Source organism: Styela clava, chromosome 8, assembly GCF_964204865.1.
Source record: "Styela clava chromosome 8, kaStyClav1.hap1.2, whole genome shotgun sequence".
NCBI classification, from domain to species: domain Eukaryota; kingdom Metazoa; phylum Chordata; class Ascidiacea; order Stolidobranchia; family Styelidae; genus Styela; species Styela clava.
The window spans coordinates 13,225,122-13,247,414 of record NC_135257.1 but is presented as its reverse complement, the minus strand read 5'-3'; the positions used below and the strand labels follow the sequence as shown (position 1 = coordinate 13,247,414).

General features: G+C 34.3%; 3 protein-coding genes across 3 annotated transcripts; 1 reads left to right on the top strand and 2 right to left on the bottom strand.

The window, feature by feature from the left end:
* Positions 1 to 385: 385 nt before the first annotated feature.
* Positions 386 to 2,306, top strand: LOC120345558 (adenylate kinase 8-like). The gene has a single exon (XM_039415048.2). The coding sequence runs from the start codon at positions 757 to 759 to the stop codon at positions 2,206 to 2,208; it is 1,452 nt and encodes a 483-aa protein (XP_039270982.2). The 5' UTR covers positions 386 to 756; the 3' UTR covers positions 2,209 to 2,306.
* A 481-nt stretch (positions 2,307 to 2,787) lies between these two features.
* Positions 2,788 to 15,509, bottom strand: LOC120345557 (protein phosphatase 1F-like). The gene is made up of 14 exons (XM_039415047.2): positions 15,203 to 15,509; positions 13,116 to 13,237; positions 12,574 to 12,770; positions 11,853 to 12,041; positions 10,675 to 10,788; positions 9,535 to 9,658; positions 8,948 to 9,084; positions 7,341 to 7,518; positions 6,841 to 7,043; positions 6,336 to 6,415; positions 5,779 to 5,905; positions 5,581 to 5,640; positions 4,745 to 4,923; positions 2,788 to 4,184 (listed from the first exon to the last, which is right to left on the bottom strand). The coding sequence occupies exons 1-14, from the start codon at positions 15,376 to 15,378 to the stop codon at positions 3,827 to 3,829; spliced, it is 2,244 nt and encodes a 747-aa protein (XP_039270981.2). The 5' UTR covers positions 15,379 to 15,509; the 3' UTR covers positions 2,788 to 3,826.
* Positions 15,481 to 20,404, bottom strand: LOC120345555 (protein kintoun-like). Its single transcript, XM_078115669.1, has 2 exons — positions 19,400 to 20,404; positions 15,481 to 18,542 (listed from the first exon to the last, which is right to left on the bottom strand). The coding sequence occupies exon 2, from the start codon at positions 18,525 to 18,527 to the stop codon at positions 15,987 to 15,989; it is 2,541 nt and encodes an 846-aa protein (XP_077971795.1). The 5' UTR covers positions 18,528 to 18,542; positions 19,400 to 20,404; the 3' UTR covers positions 15,481 to 15,986.
* Between the last annotated feature and the right edge of the window lie 1,889 nt (positions 20,405 to 22,293).

The following is a 22,293-nucleotide window of genomic DNA, read 5'->3' as shown; positions in this document are numbered from 1 at the left end:
GGGCTGTTTAGAAGTGTTGATTTGCACAAAGGTCTGAACACTATTTTCATAGTCATTTCGTAGTAGAAGACTTGTTCAGGTTGGACATGTGAATAGTTGACCAGGTATTTGTTGCATATCTGTGGCTCTGTCAGTTGAGGAAGCTGTATCAACTGGAGACCATGTTAATCGCCCTGCGATAAGTGGGAGTCCAGTACTGCTTATAAAATTATCTATACACATCGTTCAAAAGGTTACCAGTATCAACCTGAGTCACGTGTAGTAGAATGATAAAACAAAGCCTGTTACATTGTTTGTGCGTAGGCCCACAGATAAATAGCATTGACTTTTCTATAATGATCGAGAGTCCTATGTCTGGCAATCTATGTAAGTGACTGAATGAATCACACTTCCGCAGTACTACACTGCATTTGATTGACAGCACGCGACTTGTGTAACTGCGCTAAAAACCAAGACTAGGGGCCCGATTTCTCTCTACAGAAGAGGCCACGTACGGTATATGGCGCTTGACATATTAATCAACTCTTATTATCTACATGAGATGCGACGACAATATCGTATTAGGACGGTAAAACAAGTTGCAGTTCTCATTAGGACAGTAAAACAAGTTGCCGTTCTCGGGCACCTCAACCGGATTTCTGATAAGCGACTCCCAAAATAGTCAACGTCTCCCATGACAACGACGTCGTTTATCGTCCAAACTTTTCATACTGCTCTTTTATTACGATACGGTAGTAGTTTGTTCTACAGCAAAACATGGATACTAGTAAAAAGCCATTACGAATACCTCCAGAATTTGGAGTGTACGCAGAAGAACATGAAATATTCGATATGTACAAACGCCTTCTCAGTCAAGTAATAGTTGAAAAACCTGATGATCCCATTCAGTTCATGATAGACTGGCTTAAAAGAGACAGCAGTGACACGACTAAAATCGTGGTCGTTGGCCCACCTTGGAGCGGAAAGACATGTATAAGTACAACTCTAAGCAAGCAAATCAACTCAGTGCTTGTAACAGAACAGGAAATACTGTCAGATGAACTTTCAGAACATTCCAAGAAGGCAAATGCATTGCTCGCAGAAAAGAAGCCAGTTCCAGACACATTATGGGTTCAAATGATCAGAGACAGAGTAAAAAGAAAAGACTGCTTGCGCAGAGGATTTATCTTGGAGGGATTTCCAAGAAATAGATCCCAAGCGTACGCACTCCAAAGTTATGGAATAATGCCAACACATGCTATCATATTGGATGCACCTGATGTGGTTTTAATGGAACGCCAAGGTGGTAAACGAGTTGATCCCATAACTGGTGATGTTTATCACACAACTTTTGATTGGCCACAAGATGTTAATATTCAAGCCAGACTGATTGAGCCAGACAAGATGTCAGAGACAGACACAAAAGAAAGGCTAGATGAATATAATAGAAATGCTGATGGAATTTCAAACACATACGCAAAAGTTTGCAAGAAGTTGAATGCTGATCAACCGAAAGTGGATGTTCTTGCTCAAGCAATCTCTTTCATTAATACTCGTCAACGATCCGAAGCCGCTCATACACCAAGGATTGTTTTAATTGGTCCAACAGGCAGTGGCAAAAGTGTTGTGGCAGCACAACTTGCTCAAAAATATAATATTGTTGATGTGTCTTGTGGATTACTGATTAAACAGCAAGTTGCAGATGAGACAAGACTAGGAGAAGCAGTCAGGCAATATGTCGAAGAAGAACAAAAACCTCCAAACAATCTTGTTAGCAAGATACTTTCTGATAGGTTAACACAACTTGATGCTACTACAAGAGGTTGGGTCTTACATGGCTACCCACTCACAAGAGAACAAGCAGAAAACTTGACCGATAGTGGTTTGAAACCGAATAGAGTATACTTTTTAGACATACCAGATGACGTAATTGTAGAACGATTGTGTTACCGCTTGACAGATCCGATAAGTGGTGAAAGATACCACACTCTTTTTAATCCTCCTCGAACTGCTGATGTAAAAGCTCGTTGTGTGCAAAATCCCAAGGATAAAGAGGAAACAGTTCGTTCAAGACTGGAAGACTATCACGTGTATTCTGAAGATTTGACTGAATATTATAGAGATGATGGTTCAGTGAGGATTAATGCTGATCAGGATCCTCACACTGTCTTTGAATTTGTTGATAGTATTCTGGTTAATCCATTACCAAGAAAGCTCGGAAAAGACTAAAAACTTATGTATTATCATATTTGTTTATTCATGTGTATTTATCACATTTGTTTTGAAAAAATTCTATTAAAATTTAGAATAAAATACAAATGCACGAATATGTTTGGTTTCCCCTGGCATCAACTTTCAGTAATATTGGCTAATCAGTAATATGTCCATGGTGAAATACCAATTGGAATTTTAGCGAACACTTTTCTTGCTCAAGATTTTTAAACATGGCTGTGAATTGTTAGCTTATCTTAAAAGCTATTTATCAGTTTTTAGTGGCGTTTCTTAAATGCAGGTCATTTAGTAAGTCCTCACGAAGGTTTTAGATTGGTCCTGGAAGTCGCGGATTGACTAGTCAAAAATTAGCTACCATAATTGTAGACAAATTCTGGGGTCAAAGGTTGGTAAACACGCACTTTGTCTAATAGGAACCAACATATTTTGGAGAGAATTTTTACAAGCAGGAAAACTTCGCCTAGACGCAACAAACAAATATGAGATCAGTGGATACACCATGGTTTTAGTATCTGGAATACTAGAGCTAAACATTCTGACATTTCTCGCAACCGTTACACAATGGATAAACTGAAACACTTGTTTAATTAATTTATTTGTATATCAAACATACATAATTGTTAAAAATAATTTCTGAACAATGATTGTACAAAAATAATCAAACTTGTCTTACATACTGATTAAAACAGAATCTGCACCTTTCTTCAAGCAAGAAAAGTAGATATTATTGGGATTGAAAACCTGGTTACAGTGTATATCTATCTTGAATAAGGCTAACAACAAAAACAGATAAAGGTGAATGAGAGCACTACATATCTTATGAAAAACTAAGAATAGAAAGAACCAGACCCATTTTTTCAGAGCAAAGACATTGATATTTGATGGCGAAAATTTCAAAATATCTGAATAAATATCATAATTTTAAATCTAGTGTGAACTGATTAAAAATAATATTCTCAGCTCTTCTCCGATGACATTATTTTAACAAGGAAAAATGGTAATCAAATAATTTTTCATGACATTTCATATTTCGATTGGACTGAAAAAATGAAACCAATAATGTGATAAAACATCTGGGTAATGCAATAAAGCACTTAATCAATAACAAAAAATAAATCTACATAAATATAAAACTACTATCAAGCAATCATTTGAGGCAACAATGTTATTTTCACAATATACTTGCGGTAGGAAGGCACTGGCAACATTATGAAGAAACACAATTTCAAATCTCACGATTTTTTTTAAAATTTATGATATTGTGATTGCAGTCAATAACACGAAAATCAATACGTCTTGCGAAAATTATAATCTTTTGGTGACCTTGTGAATATAGGCACACAAACAGTTTTATAGAGAAGATTCAGAACAAGCAGATGTGATACAAATATTGTGGAAATGGTTCTGGCATACCATATTGTACTCCCCCTTAACAAGGATTATATGTCAGAATGAAAGAATCAGGCCTCACCCATCCATACCATGACAAGAGATACCATTCGTCAGTGTTAAAAAAAATTTGATATAGAAGTTCAGAAAATCTTGTGCTCAGCTATGGGAGCATGCACTAAGCAGGTTGCCCACACCACCTCAGTGTGTGTGTGTGGTATCAGGCTCAGAGAGCAGATTGACTTCTTTGTCTCCGATACAACATTCTCACTGGCAGTGTCGCTGGAACTTTATTAGTATTAACCGAAAGTCTTTTGTCCTTGTTCTTTTTGGGTTTAATTTTATTATGTAAAGAGTTTGTAATTGCGATATCGGTATCAAAGTGATTTCTTCTCCAATAAGCTGATATCAAGTTTTCTTTTTGAATTCCATTATCAATTGGAAAAGCATTTGAAGTACCGCTGTTCTGCCTTATGTCGTACATATTTCCATAAGATTGTGACTGTGGCCTCCGACGTCTCTTATCTGGCACAGACATGGACATTCGTCTGGTAAATGTTCGTTCCTGCCATCCAGAATTATATCTGAAATACAGCAATCTGTCATATTTCAATATAAGGCACAAGGCATGTACAATTATATCAATGCATATCAGCTTCATAATTATTATGTACCATATATATCAGCACAATTGGTAGAATTTATCAAAATGCTTCCGATAGGTATATGAATGCTTTCTAATAGGGATCGGACAGCTTACTGCTATAACAATCAATATTCACGACATAAGCTAATTGTTGCAAACAAATGTCAGTTAAATCACTCAATGTTAGCGGATTGTGCTGTACACCATGTATAAGATTTCCAATACAATACAGAGTGCCATGCAGAGGTTCACAGTATAAATTCAATAAATTACAATATACGAGTTGTTGCAGACTAGCTCATTTGAGCACTTACTTCACCATCCATTATGTAACTTACAGTATCATTATACTCTACCCAAACTAAGATTAAACCGTCTTATCAGCTCTCCTCTCCCGAGGATAAATATAAAAATCCAATACACTGCACAAAAAATTAAATAAACACCTAATTATAATGTAACAATTTTATCATTTTTTGAATGTTCAAATAAACATACCCCTTCACTTCAGCACCATTCTCCATATGTAAGTTATTCATTACAATACTGGTTCTATAAAGTTTTCGTCCTCTCGACTGTCTTGGAACTGTGGGTGGTTTGATCGGATAATGATTCACAGACATTGATGGTTCAGAATTGCAATATGGTGATGGGGTGTTTCTTCTTGGCGATCTTGACTGATTATTACGGAGGTAAGTCACAAAATTATTTCATAAGATATTATATTCCAGCTAACAGCTAAATTTAACAGATAAATATTCCAGAATTCATTCGTAATTATTCAGCTTAAAATGGATTTGAGGTATAAAATTGAATATTCACGTTGTTTAGTATTTTTATTTACAAGGTAAATAAATTTAAATAATTATAACATTTGGTAATCTTATGATACAAAATTGTATTAATGAATCAATCTACAAGTAAGCTGACTATATATTATGTTAGGTCCTTCATTCGACACTCCTGAAGTATGTGAACCAAGATGGTGGACATCGGAACGAAGTATGTGTACCAGGTTAGGGTTAGGCCATAATTTTAGGTACAAATACTACGGGAGTCACTTGGCTAGTCCCCAAACTTGTAATAGAACTAAAATAAGAAAATTGCAATAAAATTATGGCCTAACCCTAACCTGGTACACATGCTACGTTCAGGTGCCCGCCATCTTGGTACGCATACTTCAGGAGTACCCTTCATTCAGCTTATAGTGTAGTTTACACAAATACATCTGCCAACAAAATCACTCTCTTTTCAGTGAGAACTACTTTATGCTTTGTTAATGAGTAAAACTTCAACAAAACACAGAAGATCGGAAAAACTCATTTTTTACATACCGCATCTTTTCCATCTCTTACAATCGCTGGAAGGACTGGATGCACATATTGGCCGTTCATCTATAAAATAAATTCTAGGCTGAATCCACTATTCACAGGTGCCCATAATTAATATGCACGATCTATTCAATTGGGCAATTGTTTGAAGCTAAAAATCGCCAATTATTTTAGAATGCTTGTTGATAAAAAAGAACTCACGTTGGCATGGTTTTCCAAATTTGTTCTAAAATTGAGCTCATTTCTCAAATCATCAGAATCGTATGTACTTTGTGATAATAAACTACCTCTCGTATCTCTTCGTTCTATTGCAGGAGAAACTTGTGGACTGTAGAAATAGTAATTTCCAGTCATTAATTTAAATTGGATAGATAATTAGCGAATCTCCAGGAACTAGAGTCAGTTGGTATGACTGCTTGTTGTGTTGTTTATGGATATTTGAAAAATGTTATATAACATAATAGTGCAGAGACTTGGTCTAGAGTTTTGGTTTGGCTATGTTGGCATCGTGAGGTTAAAAATAACAGGTTTGAATCCCATGCCCATCACCTAACCTAGAGTGTAATAAATTCGGTGGTGATGCTAATTCCGATACATCAATAAATAGCAGCTCCTCACTTAAAAATGAGCAATTGTACAGAGCCTAGCTAGCTGCTGCATGGTGATTGATGTGTTGGCCTCCCTCATTACATAAAAAACACTTTGGCCTGATCCAGACAAGAATTATAAATTAAATTTAATCATTTAAATTTTGTTACCTCTGCCAAGGTGATTTATGTGTTTTCACAGAGTTTCTAAGTTTTGCATGTGGCGTTGATTCTGTCACAATTACGCTGACCTGAAAAAAATAGAATCTAGAAATCTTATGTTCAAAATGTCACTTTGAATAACACGTAGCATAAAGAGCTAAAACATTGCATATTCAAAAATAGAAACTACTAGTAAAAGTGTAATTTAAAAAACCTGGTAACTCAAGAACTTTACAAGTCAATATTGCAAAAAAATATTTATAGGGACAGCTATACACAAACTATTCCATAAATTTTAGGGATCATTTATGCAACTGAATAATTATGTATCAAAGTCCAAAATATAACGTTGATTTTTCTCATGAAGACAAAGTTTTGATTGATCCATCTTTTTATCCCGAAACACATCCTCTGATGACAACCTATTCTATCTAATTACCCAACCACCAAATCAGTATACTTTTGGACTGAATGGCCAGTTGCATAATTGCTTGAAAAAATATTCAAATTTTACCTTGAAATTGAGACCATTGGGTTTATTGACAAATATTTTGTGAGGTGGTCTGTCTTTCAATGATGGTTGAAGTCTACTGCCTTGGACCATAACACTGCCTTCTGGTGGAATCTCGTTTTTTGGCAAATCAACTGTATCACCATTATTAATTTCAATTTTAGGGTTGTTTCCATTTTTTTCATCTGTTTCCACATTTTCCTCATCTGTAATAAAAGAAAAATACATTTATTTCAGACAATTTACGAACCATAAAGGTGCGCTCCAAACACCTTTTTTTCTCAAAAATTGTGTGCCTTGGACCACAACGTTCACGATAAATACCCTTTTTTTCAAAAATCACCCTCTCGAATGTCTAATGTATGAATCAGGTAATGCTTTATTCCCTACACTTAAAACCAGTACCTGTTGTACCTTATGTATGAATAAAAACCCAAAGTGAGCAATTTATTGATAGTGCACCCTATCATCCATAAAATATGGTATATGTTTCAGTAAATCACCTCTGTTGGTGACTTTTTCCTTTCCATTGACTGACTCATCCTTAATTGGTATCTTATCTCTGAGAAAAACAATAAGTACAGTGATATTGTCTGACGAGCCTGCCTCTTTTGCTTTTGTACAAAGTTTTCTTGCTAGAGTACTTCTGTCTCCGTTTGTCTCTTTCATATGATCAGATACCTGAGATATTGAAATAAAAACCAGAAAATAAAAAGATTTGTAGATGGAGATTTTAAAATTTTCACTAACATTTTCTTTTTTGAAAACACATTTCATAAAACATCTTTACTCATCGTCTATATCAGTGTTTCCCAACCTGAGTCCGCGTTTGAATGAGTTCTCAATGAGCAATACCGTTTTAGAAAGTTATGTAGTAGTATATTTCATGTAGGTCACTGACCTTTTTAGTGTCACGAAATTCACTGCGGGGCGAAAACGTTCTTACGAGACTTAAGTACCAGCCAAGTTACGATTTACATTAGTATTTACATAGAACATAAAAGGCAAGTTTATTCACATAAAATTAATCGAGTCAATAATTACCGATTACTGAGTAAGGGTCGGGCAAAATGTTTGAACAGCAACCTATTAGAATACCTAGTAACATGTGACTTGGACACAGCGCGTCAATCGCGCCTCGCTGAATCAAACAATTGGATTGCATAAGGCACTTGCCGTTTTCTGACAAAAACACAAATCTACACGAACCTTTCACTTACGTTGAAATTTTTTTTTTATCATTTGTTTCCTGTAACATCGTTGCTCCAATTTTTAAATGATCTTATTGTGCACCCATATCATGTGAGTTTCACATTTTTCTAGTGGGCCATTTGGTAAAATTCGAATCACCAATACAAATAACAAAAAGTAAATTTCAAATATTTTCGAACGGATATATTAATTTGAATATGAAGTACCATTAGGTGAATTCTATCAGATTTCAACGAATACACAGTGAAAACATTCCAGAGGTTTTGTTTTGAAGCAAAAATAACATAGACTCGATAGAAATAAAGATATTGTTAATTTTTAATTTTACGAAGGACAATCAAAGCCGGCATGAAAGATAATAATCAGAATGAATTTGTTTGAAAATTTTAGGTTCAAATTCCTTCCTATAATTTTCCTCAGCAAATTGTCCTCAGTGATCGCATAATATATTTTAAGTTTGTCTCGCTATGGTTCCCACTTCCCATTAAAAAAATTGGTGAATGTGGATAATAAACCTACTTCGTTAAAATTCTGTTGTTTTTGATTTCATTGCTTCTTCGCACAGAGTTCGGTTACAAAATGAACGCACATCGAGTCCACAAAGATTTTCCCTGGTGAGAAAGGAGTCCGCGACGAAAAAAGGTTGGGAAACACTGGTCTATATACATCCACATTTTCCAATTTCAAACCAAAAGACTTAACGCAAAAGGTTGAAAATGAGAAATTTATATATATATTGTGAATACGCATTACAAATTTACATGCAAAGCCACTGGAACTGTGTATTCAAGAAAAATGTATAATAGTCTCATACATCTGACTTTGGGTTTGGTTGCCCAACAAAAATCAGAACTTGACTCTGAGAACTTCCACCTCTTTAAAAGCAACTATATCTCACCAACTTAGAAAGCTGTTCGCCATCAAAAACATCCCAGAAACCATCACAAGCAAGACAAAGATAATCTTCTGTATTGTTAAATTCTTTCATAGTTGTGTCAGCATCCCCACATACAAAAGGTTTGTAATCAGCATCTCCTGGTAGAGAAATAAAATACAGATCATATTATAAAAGTTAGTTACTTGAAAATAAAAATACAATTGCTCTACCAAATTCTTCAATCAATGAAAAAATTAATTATTTCATGACCAAAATCCAAGGTATAAAAAAAATAAAATAATCCAAGTACGGGATGACCCCCATGCCCCCACAAACAGACCCAGGTATCTAGACTTCTATATGACGTTAGTGCAGAGCGTCATAGATTACTGAAACTTTTTGGTACAATCGAACATTTGGTTTTCTATATCTTTTACAGTTTTCAGAAATTTGGTTAGGTAAAACTTCAATTTCCCAAAATGATTATTTTCCAAATAAAATATCCTAAAATATTTTCAAAATCAGAAATACAAAACATATAATACAATATTTTTAGAATTGATTCGAATATTCTATCCAGTTTAGACATCTCTGGTTAAAACACTCACCTATCGCTCTTGAGACTGATAATGTGCCATTGACTCTCCAAGCACCAAACCAAATAACACATCCACCTAATTCTTCTATTCTATGCTTTTCATCTTCTCTGTCAGGCTTGTGTGGTTCCATCAACTATGAAAATTAATGCGTTGGAAGAGAGTTCAGGAAGAATATTACACACAGAACATGTACACGAAATATATGAACTAAACCAAGCTTTTTACAGGATGACCCCAAAGACAACTTTCAAGTGTCCAGTGTGACCCCATGTCGATATATATATATACATTTTTCATGAAACTTTAAAGCTCCTTTCACTGGATTTTTGAGTTTGGTCATGTGGTGGTATTGAGTGAAATAAGCTAAAACCCAACAGTGATGTCACAATAAGCACCTACATTTTTTATAGCAAAAGCATAGAGCGATGCCTATGGACCTGTTTTACAGTAAGCCATGATAAAAACTGCTAAAGTTAACATGGTTTGTCAAACATGGTGGACACCGGAACGTAGTATGTGTACCAGGTTAGGGTTAGGCCATAATTTTATTCCAATTTTCCTTATTTTAGTTCTATTACGAGTTCGAGGACTAGCAAGTGTCTCCCGTAGTATTTGTACCTGAAATTATGGCCTAACCCTAACCTGGTACACATACTTCGGGAGTACAGATAACAATAACTGAACTTAACATCAAATTACATGATAAGAACAATGACACAAACAATAACATGACACTCTTTACATGGATCTTATATAAAACATTCGAACTTTCAAATATAACGCCAGTCGTTAGCTTTGGTGCATCTGAGCCAATGTCACCTAATGTCTTAAAATAGGTAAAGGCTTGCTAATTTTCTCGACATTGCAAGATCGGATTCATACGAACCTGTGTGAAACACCTAAATGCCATAATTGCATGTAATTATGTACTGGAGATATTATTGCAACATTTGTGACCTATTAGTATTGAACAATACAATAAACACAAATTCAAGCATCTGTTATTTGAGTCAATTTAATAAATAAAAAAAGAAGAATTTGCTCTGTATTATATATGTACAAAGTGACACAAACATAGGCGAAATGTATTGTTTAAAAAAAGTCAATAGTTTACCTATCCGCAACCAAAAAGGTAAATTAAAGACTAACTTGAACAGGATTACCATCTCGAACCAAGACAGCTTGACTGTCACCAATCCAAGCAACATATAGGTTATTTTCTCTGATGACAGCAATAACTGCTGTAGTACCACTTCTCAAGTTCTGTAAATATATTTATAAAACTGGTTTAATAAAACTAATGCAGAGACAAATTAGGTAATTATGTGCAGTGATTCTTTATAATGCTTTATAACATTGTATAATTTTATATCACTATTGATTTATATTACCATTTTGCTCTAAAATAGGCTTTGTACAAGCAGCCACTGCTAGGTAAGGAGCTACGATAATTTGGAAGGTCAGAAATCATTCTGGGTTAGCATTGTCCACCCAGTTTATTACATCCTGGGTGATGGGCATGGAATTTGAAATCGAGATTTTAACCTCATAGTTTGCTGTAATGCTTTTGCCACGATGTCCACATTTATCACAAAAGATACTATGAATTATTTGAAATTATATCCGACAACTCCTTTGATAACGGGTCAGGAATATTTAATAGCATCATTTTATACTAATAATATTAATAATGTGGGCATTAAATATATTATATTACTATTGTTAAAAGCACTCGAAGAAATTAGACTGAGCACAAGAACCAACAAATCTAAAATAACAAAGATTTATTTGTGTTTCAAAGCATTCCGGAGATGACTTGTGGGTCAAAAGTGACCACAAACTGTCAGAACAGAATAAAATCCTTATGCAATGTTTGAGATTTAGCAGAAACATGAGATGAAAAATGAGAGCAATGTTGCTGGATGTGTGGCAATGCAATATATAACATAATGATCACTGATATCCTACTATTTGAGGGCTTTGATCCACAAGGCCGAAACTTGAAAAAGCTGTTTTGAATAAATTAGAAAATATCATTTTTGATTTTCATCAATTTCCTATAACTTTTTATCGAAATAATTTGATCAATATTGCCGCAATTATGATTAAAAATAAACCATCTTAAAAAAAAAACTGCGTCTTTTCAAATGAAATTTTTATCAAAAATTCAACATTCATCCCATTTGTCTTAATTTGCCCCCATTGATAGATATAAAGAAAAAATTTCATGTCACAAACTTTCGATTGAATTGTGTTTTTATCATACTTGTTAACTTCCAAGAAATAATACACAAACATTTATTAACACTGAACAAGATAAGACTTACATCCCGTTGTGACTTGTCGCAATAATCTTTATCGAGCTGTAGAATGGTATCTTTAAGAGCTTGTTGTACATCGGTTTTAAACAATTCATGCTGAGCAAGTCTCAAGTGCAAAAATTTTGAAGAATAGACAGAAGCATCCAATCCACCATGACCATCGAATACCCCATAATACTGTGTGTGTGGCATGTCCTTAAATATTTGAATTGCAAAATTATTGTGAATACGATGTATGAAAATTACAAGAGATACTACATTAGTCTTCAAAGATAGGTATTTGTTCATTTTTAATTAACTTCAGAAATATTGAATTATCGAATATTGAATACATTGGAAATTTTATACAATCGATATTTTTTTAAACTCAGTAAATATGTATTTGATCTGAATCTGAAATAAATCACTAAAAATTTATTACTGGTGTTTAAAATTTGCAAAAAAAATAGTAATCAGCTAGCAAGATTTACAATATTGCTAGCTGATTACTGTTTTTTTTTTAATTCTAAATACCAGTAGTAAATGTTATCAATCAATAAAAAATTCAGAAAATTTCAGCATTTCATTTTAGGGCAAAAAATATAAACAAATTAAAATAAAATATATTTCAGAGTAGAAAACAAAATGTCTACGTAGGAATCCCTGGTAGCAGTGGTAGGACTAAGAAGAAACCCAATATTCCATATATAATAGAATAGGATAAAAAGTACAATGTAAATGAACCTACTTTTATATCAAGTAATGCATTGAGGTCAGTGATCACAGTGTGCCTGTCTTCCATTTTCCGTCGAGTATTTTTAATCCCGCACACAGAATAAGTGGGTAACACTGGAATTTTAAAACCGGGAAAATCATTTTTCCATTTTTCGCATAAGTGATGAACTTCAATGACAGATACTTTGGCAATTGCTATTGCTGAATAATCTGGGAACGAAAACAAAATTATTAACTACCATGCACTAAAAACATACCTTATTTAAGATACTCCCAAAGTATGTGAACCAAGATGGCGGACACTGAAATGTAGTATGTGTACCAGGTTAGGGTTAGGCCATAAGTTTATTCCAATTTTCCTTATTTTGGTTCTATTACAAGTTCGGGGACTAGCCAAGTGACTCCCGTAGTATTTGTACCTGAAATTATGGCCTAACCCTAACCAGGTACACATACTACGTTTCAGTGTCCGCCATCTTGGTTCACATACTTCGAAGTACCTTAAACAATGCTATATGGAGGAAATGAATTTGGACAATACAATTTAATGCTCACAAGTGCATGGTGTTTCGAAATCTACATTCTGAATTTCTTTTTTGTATTGTTCTAGACCGCCAGCTATGACGTGGTTTCCGACTTCATTTGCGATGGAATACTTGAGGAACTCTGGACATTGTCTGAAAGAATATTTGTACTGTCAAACACAACATGCATTATACATTAATCATCATGAGAAAATGGATGTGTAAGAATGGTGATAATTTTTTCGTAAGAGGAATATCAAATTCCTGAAAAATTGACTGGCAGAAATTGTATTTTTCATCATATTACCAGAAACATAAATTATAGGCCTATTCAACTTGAATTTCAAGCATTTTGAATTATACTTTTGATGGAAAAATAGTAATTGAAATTCCAGAAATTGCGATTTTATGGCAAAAAATATAAGGTACTTCTCCACAAAAATGTGGATCATACGGACTTCATGATATTGTATTATTCCCCTTTAGCAATTACCTATCAAAATAATTTTAAAGTGGAACCAGGAGAGATTTTAAGAGACTAGAGTAATAGATATGTACTATATCACAGGTAGATGGCCCAATCCAATTTAATACACTTCAATATCATAGTATTAGTTCACCAAAACTGATATTCTTTGCAAGGTAAATTTCACATTTCTCGCTGAGTTGAAATCGTTTTGTGCAAAGCGTCTAAAATTACTGAAACTTTTAGGTACAATCATAATACAAACAACATAATACAATACAAAAAGAAGTTTTATTTGTTAAATAAATTTTTTTCATTTTCGAAAAATATAGGTTTATTTTTTGGGGGTCACCTATATGATGTCTCGATATTAAACTTTGGTATAACAATTGTAATGTAATATGCGTTGGTAAAATAATTTCTAAACTATTTGATGAATTTGAAGACTGTAGGAATTTTAGAAATATAATAATAAGATTAGGAAAACTCAATTTTCCATTATTTACTCAGACGATGTTCAAAGAAAGTTTGTGTGGCAACAGCCAACACTCTATTTTATTGCAAAAACAAACATAATACATTTAGATTTATTACCATAATTAAAATTTCTTTATTTTCAGTGCAAACATTCAAAAACAAACTTTTCTTGTCTGTCGGTAAATATCCTTCAAGGTGCGGATGTTTTATATTGGTGGATAAATGTACAAGAACAATATATAAAAATGAAACCATTGAAATCTGCTTTTATTTGGATATGAATGATATTATCAAACAAAAGCTATTGTGTACAAGCATCACTTCATCGCGCTGTTACTGCCAGATTTGGTTAAAGATTAACCTAGAGTTATTGGCAACGACCGATCTGTAGTGAAGTTCATAAATTCTTTCAGTTCATAACAAATAGGGGGGAAAATTATAAATATGTCATAGTTTTGTAATAGCCAATTTCCACCCTTTGACAAGACAAACAGACTACTTTTTCAATTATTAAATTACCTATAATAGAAAATGATAATAACATACATTATGAATTAGACTAAATAAAAGTACCGTATTCAACACAAATATAAAGGCGAATATATAAACTTCAGTAACACACATTCATTGAAACAAGTCAACCAATCAATTTATCAAATGTAGAGGTTACAGAATAATTTAATACGAATAACTTTTTTGTATATTGCAAATAATACGTACAGGATTTGAGAATATTCAAATTATTAAAAATTTCAACACCATCAATCGTATATGTATTGAATTACATAGGTTGGGACAAATTTTGAATAACTACCACAAGTTCCTATCATACTAATAAAGAAACCCATTCTATGGCTAATAAACAAAATATCTTTCTGCTATGCCAACACAATATTTTGATAAGATTTAATTCGAGAATTAAAAAAATGTTTCCCTCTTTGATCCCAACCAATTTTCAAATAGACGACAATAATATTTGTTTCATGTGTGAAATATATACTATATATTAACTGCTCTTTAGAATTACCCTGAAAAAGACTGTCTGTATAGACATTAGAAATGTCAGCAAATACCAACATAGGTCTATTCAACGTTTGAAATATGAACCTAAAAATATACAGTAATTGTTTCAACCGGAGGTGCAGAATTAAGAGAATAGAATTGAATAAACTTACGCAGTGTCTAATACATTCAGACATGAATCCAACACATCCCCTTTAATTTCATCTTCAGTCAGGATAAATGATTGAGGACGAAAAGGCAAAGGTGTTTCATCAGTAGGACAATCTGTCTTTGTGTAATCCTCTAAGAATAGTTTGAAACCTTGCACTGTGTTATCGTATGTGGCCATCAGACCAGATGTAGAAGATTACTTTACAGTGAAAACATCATTCATCAATTCTTATGCCTTATGAATAACTAACTAAATGACTGCATTTTAAGTAACTATTACTTCCTAAAAATAAATAGAAATACAGTGTACACAGGTTCAAATAACTACTATATAGTCGAAACCAATAAACCAAAATTCCCACCTAAGCTTATAGATTATGAGCAAAAGGCAAGAAGAAAATATCACACAAAGAAGTTGAATTATAAACAGACTTGAACAGGTTACATTTCATTATCTTTCAACTACATTTTTGAAATGCTAATAGAACACTTGCATTTATACAAATTCAAAATTAATGTTAGCAAAAATGCAAACAAGACAATTTGTTGATGCACAACAGAAATATATAGACACAAATTCAATCAGGTAAGATCCAAAGATGAGCAAAGCCAGATTGTTTATCATTCAAAATGATGATTATAAAATTCAACAGCGAACTGTGATCATATGCAAATGTTGTTTTTCTACATTAACAATTTCAGACATGACAAATTCCACAACAAGTAATAAATCACACTACTTGTATTATTAACAGGCACCAAAAAAGCCACAAAAATAAACACAAATTAATCAGTTTCAAACAGCATTTCATTATTGAGACGAATTCTAGTTCGAGTAGAGTGATTTGTAAATGTCTTTTTTTCCTCCCCACCTCCTCTCTTAAATTCACGGAAAATTATAGTTTCATTTCTTTTTCTGGCATCTTCTTGCATTTTATTGAGTTTCTGAAAAGCGTTTGCATTGATTTTTGCCAACACCTCCTCAAAGCATTCATCTTTCTCCTCTTCCACTTTTTCTTTGCTTTGAGAGTCTTTTTTTCGAGTTGCATTCTCATGACTAGTAGAATCATTCCGAGTTCTCCGAAAACGAAGTATCTTCTCCTCTTCAGATGAAGAATCAGCCGTTTCATAAGTATCAGAATCATCATCTTCATCCGTTTCTACTTCAAAATGGCTTCCGGCAAGGTTTAAAGTCTTTGACATAACTCTTTCATGATCGATCCTTATTGAGCGTTTCTTTTTTTCATCTCTATCTTTACGAGCCTCTACGAGATCGGGTTCAAGTCCAGGTAAGTGACCTACATTCTGTTCGTCGACCACGTCTTCTGCTCCGGGCAATCGCTCTTCATCGGTAATCTCTTTAGGGAGTAATTTCAACGCAAGTAGCTCTGAATTCTGTCCATCAGAAATATTTTCACACTCAAACTCTCGGGTTCGGTTCTTCTGTACTTGAGATTCAACTGATGTAATGAGGTCGTTAATATTTTGTTCAGTTGCAAATGAGATTGTTTTTAACATAGTAGAATCAAATCCCATTTTCACTGTCTGCCATTCATGCCAACTAATGAGATGCTTTCTGAGTAAAAATACTGCATTTTCAGAAGAAATATCTACTCGAGATCGTCTTGGGTCGACAAAATCATTTTCGTTGAAACTTAGCATGAACTGATATATGTTACGAGTTGAATCTGGGCTGAATTCATCGGTGTCTGTCATGCAGGAAAACTGAAGGCAATTGTGTTGCAAAACGTACCACAATTTCTTTGAATCGATAAGTTTAATATTCACAATTATGGTTACATAAGCTTCATCTTGGTGATAAAAAATTTGTGGACGTACTTTCACATATTTTGGTTTCTTTTTTCCCATTTCATAATTTAATAATTTTTCAACTAAGAATGGTGAAGGGTTAGAAAGCATTCCCAGGTCAGTCTCTTTGTTCCAGTCATTTTCATATTTAACATCCCACAGCTCCCCATGATTTTGATGCCTACATTGTGTACGTCCATGAACTAGACCACTTGGATGGTCAGATGGTAGCAAATCATTTTCAGAAGGGTCTTCATTTTGTTCTTTCTTTGGTTCAGATTTGCTTTCCCCTTCTTTCTGGAAACAAGAACCGCAAGCATTTTCATCCTGTGAAACTATTGCCGGAAGTTGCAATCTTTTTGGTGGAAGAACTTCAAGTGTGATTGTTAAACGTCGCTTGCTTTTATCAAATCTGGCATGACCTTTGCTGTCATCCACTCCATAGGGAAGGTTCAAGCTCAATTTATATTTGACTGGTTTGGCACATTCCAAGAAAATCCTATCCTCAAATATTTCGAGATGCAAAGCAGAAGCTGCTTTCAGCATAGGCAACTCTATGTTCATAATAATCTCACGGGGACGAGTAGAATGCACTTTATTTTCATTGACATTGTAATAATCACTCATTTCAAAATATCCTCGATGTGCGATAGTGTATTTAGGCTCCACATATTCCTCTTTTTGAATTTCAACAACACTCGAAACAATAGGAAGAATATCTGATTGTCCTTCCCTAAATAATTTGTGGTCACATTTATTATTTGACTGTGTTTTTGGAGTTTCAGAAGCATTTTCTTTAGCTTTAGTAGATGCTCCAGTGTCTTTTTGTGCATGACCATTTGGCGTAGGAGGATATGGAACTTTAAGAGGATCATCTGGGTCATCAATCTTGGCATCAAGCTCTCTTGTATCCTCCCTCGGAGTTCTTATTATTGAAGCTTGAGGTAGTCCTTTGAACTTCATTTTTGGCTTTTTGACATTAATTTTGTCCAACGTCACACTGAAAAGACGTTCAACCGCATCAAGCGCCATGTCATGAATCATTTTACGGAATCTTGTATTTTTCTCCGACATATGATAAGTATCAGGATGAAAGACAACATCATACACAAAACAATTCCCTCCCGCTTTATCCTTGTCTTCTCTTGGTTGTGATAGACTGTGAGGAATAGACCATTGCATGCCACGAGTAGCACCTTGAACTGTTGCTTTACTGACTGGTTTCCCGACTTTTGGACTTGAACATATATTGATAAAGCATTTATCTTCTCCATTTCTGCTTGTTTTCAGTACATGACCAGGACAAGGATGGATAAACTTGACATCGTTTCCTCTTTCTATTTCAAGCATTGCTATTTCTTCTTCATACTTCTTTTTGTTTTCTGGATCACTAATTGCCATTGTATAATCGCGGAGAAGATCCATAAACTTATCATCTTTCATGCATTCACCAAGTCTCTTGATCTCATCATCAGTTAAATCTAACGAGCCTAACTTGTCACCAAATTTTTGCTCCATTGTTGTAACTAATTTCTAAATCAGTTGGAAAATTAATTATTAACTTCAAAAATGTAGTGTTGGGGTTTGATATGTACAGACTAATAACTTTTCGTAAACAAATGAGAATAATAAACTAGCATAGAATTGAAAACAAGCAATTAGAGATAGCAGTATGCAAAACCAGGGCTATGAAAAAAGTCAGTCAAATTACTTACCGGTAATATTTGAATATTAATCAGAATTTGCACTTTATAATACTGCAGTGGAAAAAGAAATACATTTTGAAAAAGGAGTCATTTTTTTTAATCAAATTCTTATATATATCATTCAAACTGAGTTATTATTTAATGTTTGGAAAACATAATGAAGTATGTTTGGAAATTATAACTTTTAGCACGAAACTACAAAATAAGTACAAATACTAGTGTTTGGAGTGAAAGAAAGATTAGATTTCACAATAAGGAAAGCTCAGGTTTCCTTATTTCATTTCAGGTTTCACATTTATAGATAGGCTACATTTGGATGAAAATTTTAATAATAGATTTAACTGATTATTATGATTAGAATTAAAGGCCTAATGACAACAAGCCCAAGAGAATTAAGAATCATTCTGAATAGAAACTGACACTATCGTAAATCACAATATTACCCATAGATATAGAAATTAACAAAAGCTTATTCAGATCAGCATTTATTATCAAGTCCTGAAATCATTGAAATATTTCCCCAATTTGGGTCTCGTGTAGTTTCCTACCTTAAGTGCTTCTAGTGGCCGTAGCATAAACATTTTCGCACATGTCATGCCTAATCCCCTCATAACTACGGCAATCCAAAAATTACGTCATTACGATGTCACAATCTCACCATAGAGCTTGCCAAAGTATACTTACGATAGCCTAAAATGGCATCTGTGCCGACAATAAAGAATTCACTGACGGCAGCGATCTCTCTCATATCAGGATTGTTGCAACAAGAAAACAAGAGAAATAGCTTGCTCGATTTTGGGTGATTGTCTGTGCGTCTTGGATGACAGTTCGTATAGTTTGAGGGGTCTTATTTCGCCACTGTGATGTAATTTCCGAATAATTTTTAAAAAAAAATTCGGGTTAATAGACTTGACTGCATTTCATTTCCAGCATTTTGTAAGTCAATATTGGAGCGCACGTTCACTAAACGTCGTAAGACCTTCTTCAGTATGGCACACCATCCAAATTCCAAGATTTTTCCTCCATTTGGTTCAATAAAACAAACACTCAATGTGTCTCACAAACGAGGGGCGTCTGGCACCACGTCAGATGCGTCATAACGCGCCATGCTTGTCTCAATAATGATCTGAATTTATCGCAGCCGTCACGTGACCAAAATTGCCATATTTTGCTAAAAACTCTCGAAAGCCACGGTAAAATTTTTTTTTCTTTGGTAAATCGGATTATTTTTTCCTGAGGAATTCAATGATGACGTTACTAGATTGCGCTTTTTTGTAGTATTTTGCGCAACTTCATTATACTGTATTTTTACAGATATTGAGGGACAACAATGTCCAGACATCTCCCAAAGGAGGGGTGTCAGATCACTGGCAAAATGGGTTTCTCTGAAACGAGACAATGTCCCCCGATCTGTAAAGTGTGCCGTACTGTTCTTGTTGGCGCTTCACAAACCTTTTTGCATATGTTCTTCCTAACCCCCACCTGGCTATGTCATCCAAAAATTACGTTACTACGATGTCACAATCACGTCATAGAGCTTGCCAACGGCGACAATAACGCCCTCGCGAATGCAGTAACGCCGGCGATCGTTCCATGAGAGAAATAGCTTGTTTGATTTTGAGTGATCATCTGCACGTTTTGGACAACAATTCGTATACTTTGACGTGCCTTATTTCGTCACTGTGGCGTAGGTTAGAAACGGGGTCTCGTGAAGCAAACGCCGTAACTGCTTAAATACCCACAAACACAAATGTGGTGTGAAAATGAATCCTGCAAGTGCTTAAATAACACCAAACAAAATTGTGACATGAAAATACAACCCAAATTTTCATTTTTTTTCTAAAAATAAAAGTTTGTCTCGCGTGAACACAATAAGCAAAACACATAGGACAAACGGCAGCGGACAACTCCACTCACGAAAGGATAGATAAGTCATCCACCTTTTCGACAGCGACGTTTTAAGACAATACGTGTGTAATCTCGATCTTTTTATAATAAAATTTCACATCACATATTTGTTGGGTGTTATTTGAGCAGTTATGGCATTCATTATACAGCTATACATTATATTTTGTTAGGCGATATTTAAGCAGTTACGGCGATTACTTCACTAAACCCGAAATGACAAATGTGAAAATGATTTTGGCATGCCAACTAGAACTGTAGAAGTATCTGACGGTGTTTAGTGACCTAACACCGCACCAATCTTGGAAATAATCCTAAAAATGGGGACAAACTTAAAGTAGACACTTGAGAATTACGAACTTTTTGGGGGATTTCGAAAAAAGGTAAATGGGAGTAATAACTTTCAAAAAAGATAATGAATTAGTTAAAAATATTTAAATTAAGTATACAATATGCAAATTGCAACAAGCAAACCCAATGATAAATATTTAAAACATAGTTTTATAAGAATTTTTCGAAGTGTCTAAATAAGTGCCTAGCATGCATATGTTGTGATCGAGCGCGTGCGCCTTCTTATAATACTACGTTTTAGTAATAACAATGGATTTACTTGTTGCAATTTGTATGGCAATAGTTAATTAGAATATTTTAAACTACTAATTCATCATCTTTTTGAAAGCTATAACGCCCATTTTACCTTTTTTTCCAAAGTGCCTGAAAAGTTCCTACTGGTAACAATTTATTATTCTCGAATACCACTACTAGACTCAGGTACATTCATTAGATATTTACCCAGGCTAATCATTGTGTATAATATTTTTATTTTCCATCTATTTTATTGATGATAATTCCTCTTTTCAATACTTTTTGAAGTGCCTAGCATATGTGGTGATCGAGCGCGTGCGCCTCTTTATAATACTACGTTTTAAATATTACCGATTGGTTTACTTGTTGCAATTTGCATGATCAATATTCATTTCGAATAATTTTAACTAATTCATTATGTTTTTAAAAGTTATTACGCCCATTTTTTCCAAGTGCCTAAGCCTAACTTTCGAGTGTCTACTTTTAGACCGTTCCCTAAAAATGGTGTTGCAAGTATACCGTATAACATACATTTATTATTTATATTTAAGTGCTTAAACAAGTCAAAAAAACATTATTCATAGTATCACAATAATTTTTACCGCCCAATATCATCGATATTTTTCAAATTTACTTGTTCTCTTCTCAGCATTTCGCAATCACAGCTCGACGTTTTCCTCCTTTAACTCCAGATATTTTTCGGAAATTCGTGCGAGTGAGGTATGTTAGCCGTTGGCGCGAGAGAGCGGACACTCTTGGCGTTTTTATGGATAGCTTATTAGCTCCGGGGTTATTGCGAAGTTTGCCAAGTGACAGTTAGCACTCTTCACACTTTGTAATCGGATAGGAATCCCGTATGCGAAGAATCGCTGAACTTTTCGCCATCGCAGAATGGATCACGTATTTTTCCGTTCATTAATCGCATTTTTGTTGACGAACTGCGCCCGTGTTTTTTCAACTTTTGTCACGAATTTCATGAGAGGCAAGCACAGTCAACAATCCCAGATGGTCCCCAATTGGTATTTTACTGAGCTGACCTGTAGGCACAACATCCATTACCATTGTCACTCACGTAACTAACTAGTATA